This window comes from Impatiens glandulifera, chromosome 1, assembly GCF_907164915.1.
Source record: "Impatiens glandulifera chromosome 1, dImpGla2.1, whole genome shotgun sequence".
NCBI classification, from domain to species: Eukaryota; Viridiplantae; Streptophyta; class Magnoliopsida; order Ericales; family Balsaminaceae; genus Impatiens; species Impatiens glandulifera.
Genome location: NC_061862.1, coordinates 53598083 through 53619902, shown reverse-complemented (window position 1 = coordinate 53619902; position 21820 = coordinate 53598083). Strand labels below are relative to the sequence as shown.

The window sequence follows — 21820 nt, the reverse complement described above, 5'->3', positions numbered from 1 at the left end:
AAATTTATAAAAATAATAATTTAAATTATAAATCAAAATATAAATAATTAAATTTATAAAAATAATAATTTAAAATATATATCAAAATATAAATAATTTAGTTTATATAAATAATAATTTAAATATATATATCTATATATATATATAATAAATTTGAAATGTAAAAAATAAAAAAAAAAATTAAAAAAAAAATGAGTTTGAATAGTAAACTAGGTTAGTTTGGGAAAGTGAACGCCAAACAAAGTTAGTTTGGGAAACTGTTCCGTGAATTATACTACGTTAATTATAAAGTGTGCCTTGTGGGTTAGGTGTTCTTTAGCTTTGCTTTGCTTTGCTTTACTTCTTCGGCTCGATTGGATAGAATCAAAACGGTGGCTTGATTTTGCTTCCAGATTCTTCTTCTTCTTAAACCTAAATCTCTCCGTTAAAAGTATACGTACTGACAATTTCACTCTAAAGATCTATTTTGTTTTATCTTTCGTCTTTAGATACATTCGTTTTGATTTCTTACGGCAATCTCTATCTTCCCTTCATCCCCAGGTTTCTTCATTCGTTTTCTTTGAGACCCTTATTGGTTTAGTCTCCGATCGAGATAAATCATCGATCTTTCTGCTTTATGTGTGCTGTTAGTGAGAAATTGATGCATATGATAGCCACAGTTTCCTGCTGATTTTGGGTGCTTTTTAGATGGAGCCTCGTATTGGTTATAAATTTCGATTGGGAAAGAAGATCGGGAGTGGTTCATTTGGAGAGATCCACATAGGTTTGTTGTTGTTTGAATTACTGTTTGTGATTTAAAGTCATTCAGTTTTGAGTATTGTGCTGTTTTTAATGATCTTGTGTTTAATTTTTTTCAGGTTCTAATATCCAGACAAATGAGAAAGTTGCAATTAAGCTTGTAAGTGTGTTCTAATCTTGCTTTTCTGTTCTTATCAAACTTGTTATTGCTTAACAAGAACTGGGGCTCACTTATCAATTTGTGAAAACTTTTTGTTCTGAAACTTGCCTAATTGTCTACTTAGTTAGTGACTTGGTGTAGAATGGTTGTGAGAAGATAGATAGAATGAGTAGAAAAGAATAAGGGAGAAAGCCAGGCCTTCTTTGACTTGGGTTATTTGAGATTAATTCTAAATTACCCACTATCTAATCAACAATCTACTCATCATAAGCCATTCATGTAATCAACCAAAATACTCTTTATTTAATAAAATAAATAAATCCATAGTGTCTTTCTACCCAAATAACCAAATTTTTAATAACCCTAGATCAAACAAGGCCCAACAATGTTGCTTGATAATTTTCATTAAGAAGAAAGATACATTCATAATAATAACCCATGTTTATGTTTTGCTTAATCAAAATGGCAGGAGAATGTGAAGACCAAGCATCCTCAACTGCTTTATGAATCGAAGCTGTATAAAATACTACAAGGAGGAAGTAATGAGTTTATTGATTCTTCCAAGTTCAAGTTTCTTTTCTTCTTTACTGTGATACTCATCAGTATGTACCTTTTTACCTTTAATTTTTGCAGCTGGAATTCCAAATCTAAAATGGTTTGGAGTTGAAGGGGACTATAATGTTCTTGTCATGGATTTGCTTGGGCCTAGTCTTGAAGATTTGTTCAACTTTTGCAGCCGGAAAATGTCACTGAAGACTGTCCTTATGCTTGCAGATCAAATGGCACATTTTCTTTCCTTTATTTATTTATTTTTTCGCATTTATGTGGGCTCCATCAGCTCAACTGTCTCTTGGATATCATTTTTTTCACGCAGTTGAATCGTGTTGAGTTTGTTCATTCAAAAACATTCCTTCATCGAGATATTAAGCCGGACAATTTTCTTATGGGCTTAGGACGACGTGCAAATCAGGTTTTTTTTGTTGTTGGAAGTTGGTGTTCGATTCAAATATTTTATTTTGTATTTCTCTTGTTCAATGGTCTATATATTTGAACTGCGCAGGTTTATTCTATAGACTTTGGTTTGGCTAAGAAATACAAAGACTCTTATACACAGCAGCACATTCCTTACAGGTCTCCCCATTTTACTTTTCCTAAGAAGTTAGTTTTTTGTTTTTTAGGTGCGTTGCTGACGATATTTCATGTTCCAGGGAAAACAAGAATTTGACTGGCACAGCAAGATATGCTAGTGTTAATACCCACCGTGGAATCGGTATATATTTACTTTGTCTCTTTTCTGCAGGTCATTTACCCTTTGTGATGCTCTTTTACAATTTTTCTCTTTTTACCGCACAGAACAAAGTAGAAGGGATGATCTCGAATCTCTTGGATTTGTTTTTATGTATTTCTTAAAAGGAAGGTATGTTGTTTCCTTAATTTTATTTTTTCAGTTCATTTTATTTCCCATTTTCATGCTCATCACTTACAAATGGATATATTTGTAGCCTCCCTTGGCAAGGGCTAAAAGCGGGAAACAAGAAGCAGAAGTACGATAAGATTAGTGAAAAGAAAGCATCTACGACAATTGAGGTAAAATTTATGCTTTTAGAGATTTACTGTTCTTTCGTTATTTTCCATTGCATGATTAACTTATATAGAACTTGGTCAACTTTTCATCCAGGCATTGTGTCGAGGCTATCCAACAGAATTTGCATCATATTTCCACTATTGTCGTTCTCTGAGGTTTGATGATAAACCTGACTATGCTTATCTAAAGAGAATCTTTCGAGACCTTTTTATCCGTGAAGGTACGAATCACTCGAGCAATCCTTACAGAATTTCAAATTATATGTATTTTTTTTCCTGAAAACAAACAAATATTATACAGAAGAATGAATCAGAGGTATTACATGAATTTAGACGAGCAGGTTGAACAAACTTCCTGAACAGACAAATTAATGAAAAGAACGTGCCAAAGTGTGACTTGCTTATATCATTAAAACCATGCATGTAAGAAACAAATTGCAATGAATCACGAACTATTGAGTAGTTGAAATCTTGGTGACTTGTACAAATTTTAATAGCCAAGTCAGTAGCTCTTGCTTTACCAACATGAACCGTTCACCTTGTTATACACATCTCACATTTTGCTCATTAGAATATGAAAGATTCCTCAAATAGCTCATAGTTAGGAGATCTCCTTAATTGTTGGTTAGTATAATTTTAGCTATTGGTAGTTAGTAGATTCCTTAATCATGTCATACTCGTTGAAAGGGTTATATAACCTTCACCAGTTTTCATATTAGGTTGGGTTAAGTTTAGTACAATTGTACAGTCTGATTCTCTCTTATTATTGTTTGGCTATTAGGCCTACCTTAATTAGTCTGTCTGCTTCGATCCTCATGCTTCTCGTCTCCCTTATTCTTTCTGCCTCGTCACTATTACTCGTTACACGTTACTTGGTTCATGACATCTGGTATCAAATAAATCCTATTCTTTCCTTATGGCGCCTGAAGATGCCATACAAAAAATCTTGGATCGACTCAATGGAAAAGGATCAGAAGAAGCAAACATATGAGAATTCACAAAGGTTTAAAGCAATTGAGAAAGATCAATTAAAGCAGTCATCCGATTTCTCAGAACTCTCGAAGAACATAGCTGACTGGAATAAAACCTCGGGATTCTTGTTGAAACATAAGTTTGCAGAAGGTTCTAATGAAAACACCAGTCTGAAAGGAAAGACGTCGTATTCCTCACAAGAAGGGGGACAAGGGGCAATCTGAGAAACGAGATTCCGATCCCTGCCACTCAAGAAAGACCAAGTATTTACCATGGAATTTTGCCGAATCCCCCAAATCACAAAAACAATACCGATAATGCCAACAGAAGCTATTTGGGGTCAACGACGAAAACACCCAAGATGGAATTTGCACGATCCGATGGCATGAACCCACGAGGTAGGGTGACTAAGCAACCCGATTTTTCAAAAACCACCATATCGATGACAATGACAAGGCTTGCTATCTTGATGGAGCGGCAGACCTGTGGTTCACCAGCTATTCCATGGGAAGATTTATTATTTTTGGCCAGATTTCTTATCATGACTACTTTCCAAGAAAAGGGGCATTGTGATGTTGTAGTCCAGTTTCACATAGTAAATCAAGTCGGGAAATTAAAGGATTATATTTTGAAGTTGATGGGATTGAGGGTTCTCTTGTCATGATACATTACACAGCCCACAACACTGGATCAAGCGATAACATTAGCTTGCGTATAAGAAAAAGTTATGCAAGACACCTGCAGAAAGACTAAAATTATCGCAACCAGCTTGTCTAATCCATTGTGAAACCTGTTAGCAGGATTAAAGGGGGAAATTTTAAACCACCATGGGCGAATGACAAGGAAGAAAAAGGAACCACAACAAATACTGAAACCCAATAATCAAATACATGGGAAGAATATCAAGCCAGACCAGAAAAGGCCTTTGTTATAGGTGATGAAAAATATTTTAAGGGACACAAATGTAGGTCTACCAAGCCTATCTGATTGAAGGCATTATGAAGAATTAAAAACAGATTCATGCTATGATGGAGGCAAATTCAACTGACAAAAACCCAAAGGCAGACAATAAGACAGTCAAGGAGGCTTCTCACGGAGATGAAATGTAGTGTCCCACCACCATGTGTACACACATTGACTACTCAGAATATAACATATTCCTTAAATAACTCATAGTTAGTAGATTTCCTTAATTATTGGCAGCTAGTAGATTCCTTAATTATCTCATAGTTAGTTGTTGAAAGGGTCATATTACCTTCAACTGTTTCCATATTAGGCTAGGTTAAATTTAGTACTATTGTACACTCTGATTTCTCTCTTATTATTGTTTGACTAATTGGCCTTCTTACTTTGTCTATCTGCTTCTCCCTTATTCTCCCTATATCCTTTCTATCTCGTTACTATTACTCATTACTCGGTTTGCCTCTTTCAGAAACACTTTTTGGACCTGGAGTTGTGTTTGGACGAGAAAATGTCTATGAAATTCCTTGGAAACATTTTGTTTTTGTTATGTATCTCATTCAAATGTTGATTTTGAATTTTTGATGAGATAGTGTTCTGAAACATAACTTAATTAGACACATATATTCATAAATTTGATAGCGTTTGCTTGTCCAAACCCAGCTCCAAACCCAAATCCAGTTCAGAAAGTATTTCAAAAATATGTTCCATGTCCTTTTTTAAATTGTTCTAACGTGACTGCTTGTTTTATAGGCTTTCAGTTTGATTATGTGTTTGATTGGACCATTTTGAAGTATCAACAGTCACAGCTTGCTACACCACCTTCTCGTGCTCTCGTAAGTAGTGTAAAGTTCCTTGCAAGTCGTAATGCTCTGTCCATTGTTTGTAATTTCATAATATAATATAATATGTGGAAATAAATTGTTTTGTTGAACAGGCTGCTGGTACAAGCTCAGGAGTGCCTCATGCAATTGCTAATATGGATAGGCAATCTGGTAAATGTTCCTTTAGTTCATTTCATAGATCCTTTTATATGTAAAACATTAAAATATATTATTTCAAATGTGTGGACAGTAATCTGAGAATTCGAATGTGTATAGATGAGGTGGTTATTATGTGAGAATTGGAATGATGGTATATTTACCAGCTATCTTTGTGTTTAATGTAGTTTTAATGGGAATGCAAATGGGAAGCAAGTAGCATCCCTCTTTTTGACAAATGAGATTTTCTTTAGTTTACAGCTTAGGACTTTAATTGTAATAAAATAGGTTATTCATTTTGTTCTGGTCTCAGCTGGCTGTATTTTTAACTTTTAGGTGGTGAAGATGGTAAGGGGGGAGCTGGATGGTCCTCTGCAAATCCATCGAATGTTCGAAACACCAGTGGAATTCTTGTAAATTCTGGAAGCTTATCTAAACAGAAAGGTCAAGTTGCTAACGAATCAAGCTCAACCAAAGATCCAGCGGTATTATTCATTCATTGTCTATATATTATTATGTCTAGTTTTCTTTGTTCATTAAAAAAGTAAAATTAAAAGAGAATCTTCATGTGAAGGTTTGTGTTGGCTTCATTTGGAAACACCATTTCATCAATGATATTTATTATCAAAATGAAACAAGAAATTACATTGCAATCTGGATCACATGATTGATGATCCTAAAATCAATTTCATACCAAACGAAAGAAAATACCTTCCAATATTTCTCACATTGGTGATTTTCAATGGGCTTGTCACAAAATATTAGTTTTCAAATAGGCTTTATTTTTATTTTCTTAATTGATGGTTATCCTTCGCAGTTATCGAGTGTCAATGCTATGGTGTCAAGTGGGTTTTCCAGGCGGCCAGCTGTGTCCAGCAGTCATGATACAGGAATCCTTCCTGGAATTGACTTTGACTCTAATCTGAGGAAAATCTCAACAAGTATAGCACAAAGAAATTCGCCGGTTGTGTCTTCAGACAACAAGCCTGGATCTTACAGCAGAAACGAAGTCAGCATAAAGAATCTTGACACGTCTCTCAAGGGGATTGAAAGCCTGCACTTCAACAAGGATGAGAGACTGCATTATTAAACAGTAGTCTTCAACTGATGGTACACATTTTATCTTCCATGAGAATTGAGGCCAAGTCTAAACTCTTATCATGTTCTATTGTGCCCTGCGAATCAAATGGAAAGAGGGAGTATTGTTTTACAGAGTTTGACAGCCTACAAAATCTTGGAAGTTCTGGTGGTGTCACAAATTCTTTTCTTTTTTTATCGGTTTCCCTTTATTGATCGCTGTTTAATTTGTGTTGTGATTCAATTACATGCTGTGGATTACAACTAAATTTCCCAACGACATTCTAGGTGTTGTGAATTAAAGTTGTGATTTCGATTATGAGATTTCTGGATGGTTCACTGGTGTTATTCTGTAGTCAGTGTTCTTGAATACATTTGAAACTTTATGTTGTTTTAGCATTAGGAGGTTAATGCTGGTGGATGTCTTGTGATTGTTTGCAATTCAATGTTTACACTCCCATAAAATGCCAATTTTGTTTTAGTAAAAGTAATGGCTAAATCTGATAAGAGGAACAAACAAATAATCATCTATAAATGATGCAGCAAATCACTTCATCTATAATAGTGTCAATAAATGAAGATTGAAGGTGTTGATGACTTGATACATCTATATTCATGCCAATTTCAAATGAGACCCACCAATGACATTAATGTTCTTTGAGGAACAATTCTATTGTAGGTTTCATTTTAGGATTATTTGAATTTGAAACTAAGTTGAGTTTACATAATGGCATCAAATGTGATCCTATATAGTTTCACATATAGATCTTTTCATGAAGTCTAGCTATATCCCAATTTCGAATGTAATATGTCTGGATTTATTCACAGTTTGTAGATCTCTTTGCTCTATTGTTGGTTATCCCATTTTCAAACATGATCCCATAATTCCCATTCCTATTAGCTGTTCCTTGAACAAAAAAAATGGCATTTAGACCTAAAGACAGACAGACAGGTAAACGAAACTTGATTCTCCACTTTGATGATCCAGAAAATTATAGCTTGAAAAGGTACAAGTAAAATTATCCAAATACAAACAAGTAAAAGTGAGAGATCCTAAATAGGATCTTATACCATCCATCATCATCTACACATGCAAGAGCAAGATTAAAGAGCAAAGACAAGACTCGAACAGCAATGATGATGATGATGATAATTGATGATCACCACCATCCATAAACAACATGATTGCAGGTGTGTTTGATCCATCTGAAACTCTTCCTGAATGATCCTTTCATCTTTCCTTCCAATGCATACACCTTATAGCTAGCAACCCTTTTCATCCTCTGTAATTCTGGGTCATTCAATCCCCAGTTCTTGGATCCTGCAACAGTACTAGTACTACTATTACTGTTCTTCTCATAATTAGGGTTCTTGATTTTCTTGATCTTCAATTCTTTCCCCAATTTTGACGGTGGAACAGATGATGATGATGATGATGCATGAGACGTGCTGTAGCTTCTCATCAAGTCATGCATGCCTCTGCTTCCGCCTCCACCGCCATAGTGGCTTTCCATCTGCATCATACCACCACCACCACCCCCTCCCCCATCCTTACATGACTTGGATCTGAAATTCTCCATTCTCAATCTGCAGAAGCTACTTACAAATTAATGTTTTTTTTAGAGAGAGAATACAGGGGAGGAGAATAACAGGACTCACTGAGTTGGGTTTTAATTTAACTTGTTGCAAAATACCAAACAGTTCAAAGCTAGAACAAGACTTTTCTTGGCTTTGGTCAGCCTAAATTAATTAATTAATTAATGGATTCTTATGGTTTTAGACCATTTTTGTGTGGTACTCCAATTTTCTGTCATTTAAATCTAATTCTTTTATTAATGTTTTTTTTTAAGTCAAATTATCATGTTTTCCTTGATTTATAATTTGATTTTTTTTTTGGGTAATGATTTAAGTACATTTTCCTTATTTGATGGTGGACGATTTAAAAAAAAAAAAAAAAAATCTTTCAAGAGAGGAGTTATGACACCAAAAGATTAAAAGAGTTTATGTTCATGTGTTTGCCACTATTTCGAAATAGAGGTTTTATACAGGATGGGAAATTTTTTGACCTTATTGGCAGCTATCCCCTTATTTTGCCTTTTATTTTTGTTTTTTGTTCTGTTTTCTTTTTGTCCTCTCTTCAATTGTCTTCTATTGAATTTTTTTTCACTCTTATATTTAATGATAGTTGACCTTTTTTTAAAAAAAAAATAGATCAAAATGAGAAGTGTTAAAAAAAAATTATCAATGGAAGGAATATAACAATAAAAATTACCCATTAAGGTAGTCTAGTGGTAAGAGTGACTTAAGAGACCAAAATATCATAAATTCAATTTCATCTGAAAACGTTTTGAGTTTAAGCGGTGGATCATGATTTTGGAGTGTCATGTTAGTTCTCCTTTAATTCTAAAAAAAAAATATGTTAAATTCTAAAAAATGTAAACTACTAAAATTATACCAAACAAAATTTTATTTGAAAATGTAAACTACTAAAATTATACCAAGCAAAATTTTATTTTAACAGTATCAAATACCGTTAATTTATCATATACATAAATAAAATATCAAAAAATCGATAATTCAAAACTCGAATTCACTCAAATTAAATAGTTAAATTAGTGACATAAATTTTTTATTTATAAATTTATAAATTTCACATAAATAATAATTTAACGGTGTTTGAAACCGTTGAGACATTACCTCGTTTTGTATATAAGGAGTCCTAAATTGTAAATTTTAAAATAAGAGGTCCGAAATCTCAATTTATTCCACTAAGAAGTCCTAACTCGACAATTTGGCCAATTATTATTATTATTGTGAAAAACCAAGTTTCAAACTAAAAATTTAGTAAAATCCTCAATAAATTTTCAAACCATATATACACCTGATACATTAACTTGATGAGGATGCTAATGATGGAAATTAACCACCGCATTAGCCGGAAAATATCCATGATTGAGTAGACAACATAATTGAATTTGCACCCAAATTATGTCTCATTTCTTTTCTTATTTTCATTTTAATACTTCTTGTATCGATGATTCGCGTTAAAAATCATCTCAAGTGAAGATGTTGTGTTTATATCATGACCCGACTTGATCACAGCCATCAATCCGATTTCAATTCGAAGAAACTAAACATTGCAATTAAGAATATCCTACATGTACGTATGGATTGTATTGGATCTCATTCATTTTTATATTGTAGGTATACATTGTTTATTCATTTGATGGCTTCAATAAATAAAGTTGACCACCGACGTTGTCATCAAAATTTAAGGATATATAATTGTACATTTGTACACCATACAGTTGTCTAAGAAAAACAATTTAGGAAAATACATTTAAAAATGGGGGTTTGAGAAAGAAATTAATTGAATCCATGTTTTATTATTGTAAACTAGTAATTAATAATGTGGTCATAAGGGATATAAATGTTCCTATCAATCCATAGGACCACATGGTGGTAATCAAAGTCCACATTTATTCTTTGCCTGATATGTATTATAATATAAGAAAACAATGTTTATTATATTTATATTTGAGGTTGTGTTTTTATTGATAAATTATTCATTTATATATATGATGTTAAGTACACCTAGTTAGAACATTATTCAGAGGTACAAATATAATTTAAATACTGTTAGTATTTTATGTTTAAAATGTTGTAAAAAAAAGTAAGAACTTTAATATTTATGATGAATTAAATGATTTGAGAAAAAGATGTTTATATGAAAATATTTTTTGAAACCAAGGACCCACAAAAAAATCATAAAAAAACACAATTCTAAATATGTCTATCTAAATTATTATCTAAGCATGACAAAAAAAAGTGTTTTTAATGAATTTTATCGACATTTCTACTTCAAACTCGAGGCTCTAATTCCATCTTCAACTCCGTAAGGGTGTTGCTTTGGTTAAATCTCGTTAAACTAAATTAAACAAGCCCGATGTGTTCTTGTTGGAGAAAAGGAATTAACTAAAGGGTGTGTTTTGTTTCATGGTGAATGGTTATGACTATGAATTTAAATTCCCTCATCAATTCTGTAAAACCTTCCAACCAAAACAACATTGACTGTAAATTGGGAATCCCACATTCTAACATGAATTAAAACAAACATTGCAGGAGCTATCTGGCCTGTATTAATCTTCCTATCTAAATAAATTATTCTTTTATTATTGTAGAAAAAAAAAGTTAAAAATTAGAGTACCTTTTGAACTTGAAGTAAAAAAGGTTAGCTGTTTTAAGGTAAACAAATATGAAAAGAAGCCAAAAATGAAAAGTGCTGGTTGAGTAGAAAATACTAAAAGGTAACCAATGGAAGATGTGCCTACAAAAAAAGCAATGCAAAGATAGAGGGAGGATTGAAGAATTCCAGCCATTTTGGGGGAAAATAAATTTCAGTATGCTAGATCCAATCAAATCGTTTGCCATAATTTCATTTTTCATGTTTTCGGATAAAGCAAATGTCTTAGATTCAATTCCCAGTAAGAACGCCAAAACTTGAACGGAGGGGTCATTGTATCTAAACTCCTTAAACTACAAATTGCCACAATTTTTTTTTCTGTTTTACGACATACCAAATGTTTTAACTCGATTCTCAGTAAGAACGCCCAAAGTTGAACGAAAGGGTCATTGGATATTTCTGATCTCGTTAATCTACAAATTATAACAATATCTGCCCAGCTTCTGAAATGAGCAAAACTTTATATTTAAGAAACTAAAAACCAAACTATCTTGCAATAATCAAACCGCATACAACATCATGTATAATGTTAATAATTATATAAACAAACAAGTTTAAACACATTCAAGCTTTGGTTGTTTGCCTTCTCGAGAACTAGATCCAATCGCAAAAAAAAGGGTTCCGAGTTTGAAGTAAAACTTGAAAAACTCTCCATAATCTGAAACTAAAACTAATTTGGGAAGAGTGCTTTTACATACGATCTGAAACTGGATGGTTCAAGAGAACCATTTCGCCCTGTGAACCTGTAGTATAGCAGCAATAATCATCAAAAGAACTATCTAACAATTTATCCTTCCACAAAAACAAAAATATTTATTTTCAAATGCTTACATTGTTCATAAATTTCTTTGGCTAGTTGCAGTAGGGCGTTCATATTTTCCGCCAAATTTGCAACTCTTTCGGCTTCTTTAACTGCCTCTGCTGCAACAAACGACTTGTTCTCTGCTTCTGATAACATGTAGGCGGTCGTCACTGCAGCTTCCTCCAAAGTCTCTTCTGCAGTCACAAATCCGTGACTACTCTGCACAGGTCTTGTTGGCCTAACAACATCTTTCTGTCTCAGTGGAGGTGTCGTCTTTTTAACTGGTGATGTCTCTTTTCGTATCTTGTAGCTGCAGTTTTGCATCTAAACAGGAAACTTATATTAGTAGTCACAAAAAAGATGGTTTGTAACTGTATGAGGGCATCCAATATAGCAGTTATAGCACATCAGCTTTTCTTTTGGAAACAGTGTTGTATGTGGATCTGACCTAAGTCTTACTGAAAAATCATCAATGATTTTTCGGAATACTGGTTTAGATACATTTGGTAATAAAGGTGTGGATGGATAAGATACACTGAAAATCATGTCACCTTTAATTACCATGAACTTTGGCCTTGTTTGATCTTGGGTTATCTGAATAATCTTTGGGTTATTGTTTGAGGTCAAAGTGGTTTAATTAGATTTTTCTTTTGTTTGAACAACCAAGGTTTATTTCCTGGAGGAAACTAGCACGACCCTCTATTCAGAACGTTCTAAGTGGAAATTGAACATGAGACCTCTCTTAGGCAAGACTCTTTGCATTTGAGCTACCTGGTAGGCTGGTTTAATTAGATTATCTTACGATTCAAAATAGTAAATGAGAGAACTACGGGTAGAACTAGAGGGAATCAGGGATGAAAGAATAACTTTCAATTCAATATCATTTCATTCATAAGACTTGCCAAGCCTACTATCGTCTATTTTTATTCAAGTCATTAATCAAGAATACCAAATTACCAATAGTATTTCTAACTAACTTGTCTACTATATTTATCTCCTAACTAATACTTCAGGGACTACGTTGCATATTCGTTCTTCAAGAAATATTCACCCCTTCTCAACCCTCTACTATGCCTTAACCCTAACACCTTATAGATTCTTTGAATGAAATGACTAAAATATCTTTAGTATTTAACATTTTAAAGAAAATAAAAGAATAGTATTTTAGTTGATGATTTGAATGATAAAAATGAAAAAGTGATGTTTGATGGGATACAAGATTATTTGGAAATAATCTCAAGTATAGGATACAAGCTCTTAGGAGCTCTTAGGAGAGTTTGTCGTCTCTTCAAGGTGAATAATTTGAGCCCTTACTGTAGGACATCACCTCCAGTCAGAAGAGCAATTCTACCACCGGCCGATGTTTAAGGCTAAATCTACACTTTCTAAGTTCACACAATGTGACTTTTCAACTCTAAAAGATTTGAAGAGAAAAACACATAATTTAGAGAAACTAAGTCGAAAAAATTCAAGAAGACGTAGAATCAATAAACTAAGTCACCTTTTCGAGTTTTCCCTGCAAAGCAAGTCTCCTCAATTTTGAACTAAGTAATCTCCTGAAATTTTGTGGCACCTCATGCCTTTGCTGCAATAAGAATAACCGAATAGGAGGGAAGATAGAGTTAATGTTATATCCAAAAGCTTTAATGTAATGGCCACATGCAATAGCCATTAAAAGAAAGTCCCTGAGTCCAATAGTATATTTTGGTCATTTCATTCAAATAATTTAAGCCCAGACCAAGGACATTTCAGCCTAATACACCTCAACAATTAATAATAAATAAATAAATAAAAGGCTGACAACTTTTCTTTTCCATGATGAAATGAACTACATTCCAATGCAAATAGAAAATCAAGCAAATAACTAATGCTCATAACTTAAGATCTAAGGGCTGGTGGAATATGAAGTCCATGGGTTAAAAATAACTGACTTTTTTTTTACTATTATTTCTCTAGTAACTTAAAAAACTACAATTGATAGGGTTGCACCATGAATTTTCTCGATAATGTGGTTAAAAGTAAAAACAATGTATACATCAGACTATCATGTCATAAAATGATTTCACATTTAGAACATATGAGAATATACTTGTCATAAACTAAGTTGCACAGGTATGGTGTGTAACCGATGACTACTAGTATGGGTTATAATACTTGGCTATTAAGCATTTCCGGGTTTTCCTCAAACATCATTTCAGTCACCAATGTTCAATTACAACAATCGGTTTTAGAGTGGCATGACCTTGTGTATGGAGTTAACAATGCATCTCTACATATGGGATCCAGCCTAGAGAAACTGTCTATGAAAGGATCTAGAATAAGAGTTATTAGTTGTATTTTTTGGACACCAGGGTTTTTCCCTAGCGGAGGTTAGCACAACATCACACCACCTTGACCTTCCACTTCAATCATAGAGTGTACAGTGGAATCGAACTTGATACCTGAATCTCTTAAGTTCAATGCTCTTACCACTTTAGCTACCCTGGGTTACTAGACAGACTTATTGATGTAATCTTTTTTCTTCCTATATTGAATCTTGGGCATCTTGCTCTCAGTCTTCTTTTCTTAACTACCCCTCATCCTTCCCATCTGCTTGTTGATTCTTGTTACCCAAAGAGATCATGTCCAGCTTGAGCCTTCCTTCATAGATACGAGCACAACATAGAGCTTTTTATTACTACAATAATTGTACCCCAGTTCTTAATCTATTCTACTGTCCATGAAATAGATATTTTAACAATAATTGTAACACATCTTACTTAAATCAAATTATGCAATGAAGATAATAGATATTTTGATCAAACCTCGATATACTTTACAATGGTACCAATATCAACTCCATTTGGATTGTTTAATGCTGAAAGTGCTTCAAATATCATTGAATTATGCCTGTTAAATGAAGCAGGTATATCCTATCAAAAGAAAATCATCTTACTTTAGAGAAAAGAAAGAAGCAATTGAAAAGAAAGAAGCAATTAGTATAAGTAAAGCACAAGACCAACTAATGAAAACAAACAGCAGTCTCCAATAAATAGACAACACTTTTAAAATATAACCATTATTAAAGATGTGGAGGCTATTTAAAATGGGCTAAATATTTCTAATATTGGACATTCGCCATTTACTGGTACGCACAGATCTATGCATCTTACAAATATTTTGCATGTTCCCATGATTACGAAGAACTTGCTTAGTGTGGCTCGATTTACAGCCGACAATAATGTATTCTTTGAATTTTATCCAACCTTTTGTGTTGTGAAGGATCAAGTCACGAAAAAGGAAATTCTTCGAGGAACCTTGCATAATGGATTATATCGACTATTCAGTCCAAAGAGTGCACCCAAACAAGCATTTATTAGTTCCCGATCAACTGCATCAGTTTGGCACTCTCGATTGGGTCACCCGTCTCCTGCAACTTCTACTTATGTTATGTCTCATTTTAAGTTACCTTTGTTGGGTAATATGCATACTGAATATTGTGATGCTTGTCAATTTGGGAAAGCTCATAAACTTCCTTTTGTATCATCCAAAACGTGCTCTTCTGCACTTTTAGAGCTTATTCACTTAGATGTTTGGAGACCTGCTCCAATTTTTTCCTCTAATGGTTTTCAGTACTTTATTATTTTTATTGATGATTATAGTCGATTTACTTGGCTCTATCCGCTCAAACGCAAATCTGATGTGTTGACAGTATTTATTCAAATTAAAGCATTAGTTGAAAACCAGTTTAGTAAAAAGATAAAAACTTTACAAACTGATGGGGGAGACGAATATCGTACCTTTGGACATATTACCTCTCTTAATAGTATACATCATAGACTCTCATGCCCTTATACAAGCGAGCAAAATGGGGTAGCCGAGCGGAAAATTCGTCATCTTACTGAAACATCTCTTACTCTATTTGTTCATGCATCTATGCCCCTTTATTTTTGGGATGAAGCCTTCTCCACAGGTACCTATCTTATCAATCGATTACATACTCCTGTCTTGGGTAATCGATCTCCCTATGAAGTATTGTTCAATCAAACTCTCAATTACAACTTTTTGCGCACTTTTGGATGTCATTGTTATCCTCTTATTCGAGCTTACATCAAGCACAAACTTGACTTTCGATCCCAAAAGTGCTTATTTTTGGGCTATAGTCTCTCACATAAAGGCTATCGATGTTTTCACATCCCCACGGACGCATGTTTATTTCACGCCATGTCATTTTTTATGAAACCACATTTCCTTACAACTCATCCTCTCCCCCACAAAACCCACAACCTATATATACATCATCAACAACAAATCCTCCTTCTTTATTACATATCACATCTACTATCCTTAGTCCACCTGAACACACTAGTCCACCTGAAACCACATCACCCTCTTCATCACCTCCACCTTCACCTAACCCAAGCGGTTCACCCTCTTTATCACCTCCACCTTCACCTAACCCAAGCGGTTCACCCTCTTCATCACTTCCACCTTCACCTAACCCAAGCAGTTCACCCTCTATTTCAAATGTTTCATCACCCACTCCATATTCTTCACCACCTACTACCCCCTCATCCATCATTAATCAACGTCATACTCCAATTCTCAAAGCCCCTGCTTGCTCCAATCATCATATGCGCACTCGTGCCAAGTCTCGTCTCCCTTTTTCTTCCGCCCTTTTCACAGCCATCACCCCTGAGCCGACATGCTTCTCCTCTGCCAATAAAGATCCCTCTTGGCGTTCAACCATGACCCCCGAATATAATGCTCTTATTCAGAATCAGACATGGTCTCTAGTTCCTCCTAACTCTGGACAAAATATTGTAGGTTGTAAATGGGTTTACAAACTCAAACAAAAAGCGGATGGCTCAATTGAGCGTCATAAAGCTCGTCTTGTGGCGAAAGGCTTTCATCAACAACTTGGTGTTGATTATGTTGAGACTTTTAGTCCAGTTATTAAGCCAACAACCATAAGGATCATTCTTCCACTTGCTGTGTCACGAAATTGGCCTATTCACCAACTTGATGTTAGCAACGCATTTCTTTATGGAAAATTACACAATGAGGTATATATGACTCAACCTCTTGGTTTTGTTCATCCTGAATTCCCTAATCACGTGTGTCAGCTCCATAAAGCCCTATATGGTCTAAAACAAGCACCTCGTGAATGGTACTCTACGCTACGATCCTCACTCTTGTCGCTTGGATTCTTTGAATCTAAGTCTGACTCCTCCTTATCCCTATCATACATCTACAATCACTGCATATATCCTTGTGTATGTAGATGACATTATCTTTACGAGAAACTCAACCTCACATCTGTCTACAATCATTTCTCGCCTACAAGACAGCTTCCCACTTAAGGACCTTGGACAACTCCATTATTTTCTCGGTGTTGAAGCTTCTCGCTCATCTGATGGGCTCTTTCTGAGTCAGTCACAATATATTCAGGACCTTCTTATTAGGGCTGACATGCAATACTCCAAACCACTTAATTCTCCCGTCTCTACTGGTTCTTCACTTTCTAGATAGGATGGTGATCCCCTTTCTGATCCCTTCTTATACAGAAGTATTGTGGGAGCTCTACAATATTTAACTCTCACTCGTCTTGAATTAGCATTTGCGGTCAATTTGTCAATTCATGCACGCTCCAACATCCACTCATTGGGTTGCGGTCAAACGTATATTACGATATCTTCATCATACTCCACACCATGGGCTTGTCTTTCGTCCATCGGCATCCCTCACCCTTGAGGCCTATTCTGATGTTGATTGGGCAGGTTGTCTTGATGATCGTCGATCCACTACAAGATATTGTATCTTTCTTGGTAATAACCTCGTCTCGTGGAACTCCAAAAAGCAGCATGTTGTTGCTCGATCAAGTACTGAATCTGAATTTCGAGCCTTAGCTCATGCCACTGCCGAATTTTGCTGGCTTCAATCTCTTTTGAGTGAATTACGAATTTCATCAATCCATCCACCGACTTTGTGGTGTGATAATATCGGCGCAACATTTCTCTCTGCAAATCCAGTGTTTTACGCTCGTACAAAACATATTGAGATTGATTTCCACTTTGTTAGGGAGAAAGTGGCTCAAAAATCTTTACTTATTCAGTATGTCCCAACTCGTGATTAAATTGCTGACATATTTACAAAAGGATTGTCATCACCTCGGTTCATTTTTCTCCGTGACAAGCTCACGGTGTGTGCCCCGTTTCGCTTGCGGGAGGGTATTAAAGATATGGAGGCTATTAAAGATAAGGATGCCCTTTTACATTCCAAGGAGACTAAAAAACATAAAGTCTCATTCATTTCCCAAGGAAACGTCAACACCTACCAAGGGTCTGCCAATTATATATCATTAGTGTTGTCATTTATTCTTTTAATCTTTCAATGAATGTAATGTATATAAATAGTGTTGATGTAATATCAAATATATATATAGAAAATATAATTTCCCTTCTATCATTATTTTATTTTATCTTCTCAAACTACCATCAATATAAAAAGTCAAACCTTGGGGCGTTTTTAGCTTCTTGCAGACTTTTGGAGGGTTCATCAGGCATGTCATTGCCAGGAACTAAAACCACAGTAGAAGCAGGATTCTGAATGTCAGGAACTGGAGAAGGTTCAATAGGTTTGGTTGTAGTGATTTTTACTTTGTCTTTAGATCCTTGTGCACAAGGATTAATGCTCATGTTTCTCCACTTGTCCTAGACAGAAAAAATAATAATCCAAAATACAATCAGGGTGACAAACTTCACTTGTACTAGAGATACAAAAAAACAAAACTCATTTGACAAGCCAATGTATTTCAGTTAGATAGAGATGAGAAGATAAAATAACTTAGGTCTTATTTGATATGCCTTATTTAGGATTATTTCCAAATAACCAAATTCCCATAAAAAAAATCTACTCATCATTCAAATTATAAACCAAAAATTCTCTCAATTAAAAAAGAAACATTATTCATTATAGTGTTGACCAAACTTTTTCTTAAGTTTCTCTATATGCCCATCTTTTTTCAATACAATGGACCTATTGTGAAATAGTCTATCGAAGTTAATTATGGACTTAAATAACGGTTGGATGTTAGTGTAAGTCAAGAATTCTTCCTTTGGGCTTTCATGGTGATTGAGGAGCTCTGTTTTGATCTTCGTTACATTTTTGTTGTTTCGATTTTGATGTGCTTTTGTAATTCACAATCTTCAAGTTACCTGTGTTTTGTCAAGACTTCATCATTTTCTTGTTTCTTTGAATTGTCATCTGTATTGTATGAAGTCCTTCAAGGACGATTCTATTAATAAAACTTTACTGTTTCAAAAATACAGTTCATGTCTACGCACAAACACCAAAGAAGAAAATTAGAATAGATGAACATATTATTTTATGCTCGATATTGACACTAGTACAAAGACACACAAACTCAATTAACCAGTTTATTAACAGTTTAGCACGTAAAGAAGTAAAATTAGGCTGATATTGGTAGAGAGGGTTATGGTGTTAGAAAATTGTGTGGCAGACCCAAGTGCGTGACAAGTTATAACAGAACTGGGACAATTTGTAACAGTAGTAATTTCGAATGAAATAGTTCTGAATATGGTTACCTCCTTTAAAGGCTTAGGCCACTATCATCTCATCTACATTCTTCTACAAATCCTAGATCTATAGACGGGTAAGTTAACACAATTATGTAGCTCTTCCATGAATCTAACATCATGATAAAATCACAAAAACATCATTTACTCGAAACTAGAAAGATTATTCCTATAGCAAGATTTTCAATTAGGGCGGGGTGACTAAACAAACACTCGAAGGATATACTAAAAATCCATATCCTATTATTAACTTATTTATCGGAAGTTCCACATATCCAGTAAGATAAATTTAAATCCAGGTTAAAATAGCAAAGAAAAGGAAGAATGGGTAATAACATGATTTAAACAATGATAGAAGAGATTCATCATGGGTATGTAACAGGCCATGTTTTGCAGACATCAAATGAAGAAACAAATTAAACAATCCAAAAGAATATGAAAGGAAATTACAACAGTTGGTTCACCTCTATTAGCAAAGAAGAACTTCTACTAGCTCCTCAAATGATTAAGCAAATGAAATTTCAGATATGTGGACAATGTTTAAGAAACAATTTGCTTTCTCTCTCTGTCTCTGTGTGTATATACATTACACACTCCTCTGAATTGCCAACTCATAGGAATATATTCTAGCTATGTGTAAATTAATGCTCCCCATAAAGCAAGAATCAAATTTTATTGACAGGAAAAAGATACCCAGAAGAAGAAACTAAGAATGTATACAATAGTGATAAGAAAGAAAGTTATAGGACAATATGAAAGTGACAAACGGAGTGAGTGAATCGAAACAGGAGGAGGGAGAAACCTTGAGGTCAATGTTGGAGCGATGTGTGAGAGATGGAGCGAAATCAGGGTCCCTAAGTATGTTCTTCCACTTGCCGGTTCCATGCTTGGCGATTCCAGCTATGAGTGCTTCTTCTTCCTCTGACGTCCACTTTAACTTTTGATTACCCATTCTCTGTTACTCAAAATGAAGTTAATTCAGCTCAGAATCTTTAGAGGTATTTTTAGCCGGCCGGCCACTCTTTCGTCCTGCTCAAGCTCTATTCAATTTAGGCAAATTTTTCGAAAGTGGGAGTAAAACTCATTGCAAGTTGTCTTCACAATAACACAATTAAGTTATTAACAGCTCATTGCCATTTGATAATGAAAAGTTTAAATTTTAGCAATAATTGAATTATATTAACTAAAATTTTAAACATTTTTTTTAAATATCACAATTTAGGGCTTTTTACTATTAAATTATACAAAAACAAGATTAATGTCACTAATTTAACTATTAGATTTTAACAAACGATAAAATTCGATAGTCAAAACCCTTCGTTTATTAAAAAAGTTAAGCAAATTAAAATAAAACAGACTCTTATTGGGTCAATTGGAATTTCGAATTTTTTTTTAAAATATTACAATTTTGAAGGCTTCTTATTATTAGTTATACAAAACGATATTAATATTACTAATTTAATTATCAAATTTTAACGAACAAAGGGTTTTGACCACTGATTTTATGAAATTCGGTAGTCAAAACTAGGGAGGGCAATTTTAAACACGACACGAAAACACGATTTGAACCGAACACGAAAAAATCAGGTTAGGGTCATGTATTTTTTTTGTTCAGGTCAAAATCAGGTCGACCCGTTTAACCTAGGGGTGAGCAAATGGATAAAACCAATCCGTTTTGCCCAATCCGTATTAAATCCAAACTAAATTTATCCAATCCGTAATCCAAATCATTTTACTAATTAATACGGATCGGATACGGATTGGATTGAAAATGGTTTGGATAATCCACTAAAAAATATTTAGATATATCAACTTGAAATTAATCAACAATTTTTTTTTTAAGTTTCGAATTTTTTATTATTATTAAATTTGAATCTGAAAAAAAAAATAATAAAAAAAAATATTGTTGTCAAAGTGATGATAAGTAAAATATATATTATATTAAGATGAAATTTAATTTAAAAAAAAATTGAAAAATATGTTTTTATTTAGATAGTTTGGATAATTTTGGATAATCCTAATCCAATCCGATTTAATTCAATCCGAACTCAATTCGATTCAATCTCAATCCAATCCGAATTAGTATTTAATATTCGGATTTGATTGAATTTCGGATTAATCCACTCAATGTTCACCCTTAGTTTAACCTGATTAATAAACATGTTAAAATCGGGTCGACCTGACATGATCCAAAGTAGACCCGATAACATGTTTACAAGTTTTTTTTGTTGAGTTTTGTGTTATTTTTTCTTAGTCACTCACTCATTTTCTTTTGTAAAATTTTGTATAAGTGAATTTGTGATTTAACTTATTTTTATTTTGTATTGATGTCATTTTAATTTGAAATAGAGAGATATGAATTAATTACATCGGGTTTGGTTCGAGTTGAGTTAGGTAAATCGAGTCAAACATGTCAGGTCCAGGTCAATCACAAATAAACAGGTCAGGTTTAGGTTAGAGATTTTTGACCCGAATTATTAAACAGGTCAGGTTTATGTTAGAATCGTTGAACCCGTTAACCTGACAACCCGAACCCGCCAACCTGAAACTTACCTAAATTGTCGACCCTAGTCAAAATCTTTCCTTCTTTGTTAAAAAAAAAGTTAAACAAATTAAAATTAAAAAATTTACCTAAACCCAACTCCATAGTTGGATTTCAAAACTAGTCGGATTGTGAAGCTAGTTGAAAAAGTTGAATTTTCCTTTGATGACAAACAACCCAGACAC

General features: G+C 34.0%; 3 protein-coding genes across 4 annotated transcripts; 1 reads left to right on the top strand and 2 right to left on the bottom strand.

Moving 5' to 3' along the window:
- The first annotated feature begins 296 nt into the window (after nt 1–296).
- Nucleotides 297–6859, top strand: LOC124937292 (casein kinase 1-like protein 2). Of its 2 annotated transcripts, none has more exons than XM_047477641.1 (15): nt 297–430; nt 541–763; nt 858–898; nt 1368–1437; nt 1532–1680; nt 1773–1868; nt 1959–2029; nt 2107–2168; nt 2252–2315; nt 2401–2485; nt 2577–2703; nt 5168–5250; nt 5352–5409; nt 5731–5879; nt 6212–6859. In XM_047477641.1, exons 2-15 carry the CDS (start codon nt 688–690, stop codon nt 6482–6484), a joined length of 1404 nt encoding a protein of 467 aa, XP_047333597.1. In that variant the 5' UTR covers nt 297–430; nt 541–687; the 3' UTR covers nt 6485–6859. The 2 variants fall into 2 exon arrangements, with proteins under 2 accessions (XP_047333597.1, XP_047333599.1); XM_047477643.1 differs by having other exon boundaries at nt 422–436.
- Nucleotides 6860–7418: 559 nt separating this feature from the next.
- Nucleotides 7419–8112, bottom strand: LOC124937318. Its single transcript, XM_047477644.1, has one exon. It carries the CDS (start codon nt 8049–8051, stop codon nt 7632–7634), a length of 420 nt encoding a protein of 139 aa, XP_047333600.1. The 5' UTR covers nt 8052–8112; the 3' UTR covers nt 7419–7631.
- Nucleotides 8113–11161: 3049 nt separating this feature from the next.
- On the bottom strand, nt 11162–20131 carry LOC124937276 (telomere repeat-binding factor 4). Its single transcript, XM_047477640.1, has 6 exons — nt 19896–20131; nt 18012–18208; nt 14321–14405; nt 13018–13101; nt 11546–11840; nt 11162–11457 (listed from the first exon to the last, which is right to left on the bottom strand). The coding sequence occupies exons 1-6, from the start codon at nt 20043–20045 to the stop codon at nt 11405–11407; spliced, it is 864 nt and encodes a 287-aa protein (XP_047333596.1). The 5' UTR covers nt 20046–20131; the 3' UTR covers nt 11162–11404.
- Nucleotides 20132–21820: the final 1689 nt, after the last annotated feature.

Coding starts and splice junctions, on each gene's coding strand:
- LOC124937292 (XM_047477641.1), top strand. CDS start 688: ATGGAGCCTCGTATTGGTTATAAATTTCGATTGGGAAAGAAGATCGGG. Junction 2,704..5,167: donor AGACCTTTTTATCCGTGAAG/GTACGAATCACT, acceptor CTTGTTTTATAG/GCTTTCAGTTTGATTATGTG. Junction 5,880..6,211: donor GCTCAACCAAAGATCCAGCG/GTATTATTCATT, acceptor TATCCTTCGCAG/TTATCGAGTGTCAATGCTAT.
- LOC124937318 (XM_047477644.1), bottom strand. CDS start 8,051: ATGGAGAATTTCAGATCCAAGTCATGTAAGGATGGGGGAGGGGGTGGT.
- LOC124937276 (XM_047477640.1), bottom strand. CDS start 20,045: ATGGGTAATCAAAAGTTAAAGTGGACGTCAGAGGAAGAAGAAGCACTC. Junction 11,841..13,017: donor TGCAGGGAAAACTCGAAAAG/GTGACTTAGTTT, acceptor TTTCCTGTTTAG/ATGCAAAACTGCAGCTACAA. Junction 11,458..11,545: donor CAAAGAAATTTATGAACAAT/GTAAGCATTTGA, acceptor GCTATACTACAG/GTTCACAGGGCGAAATGGTT.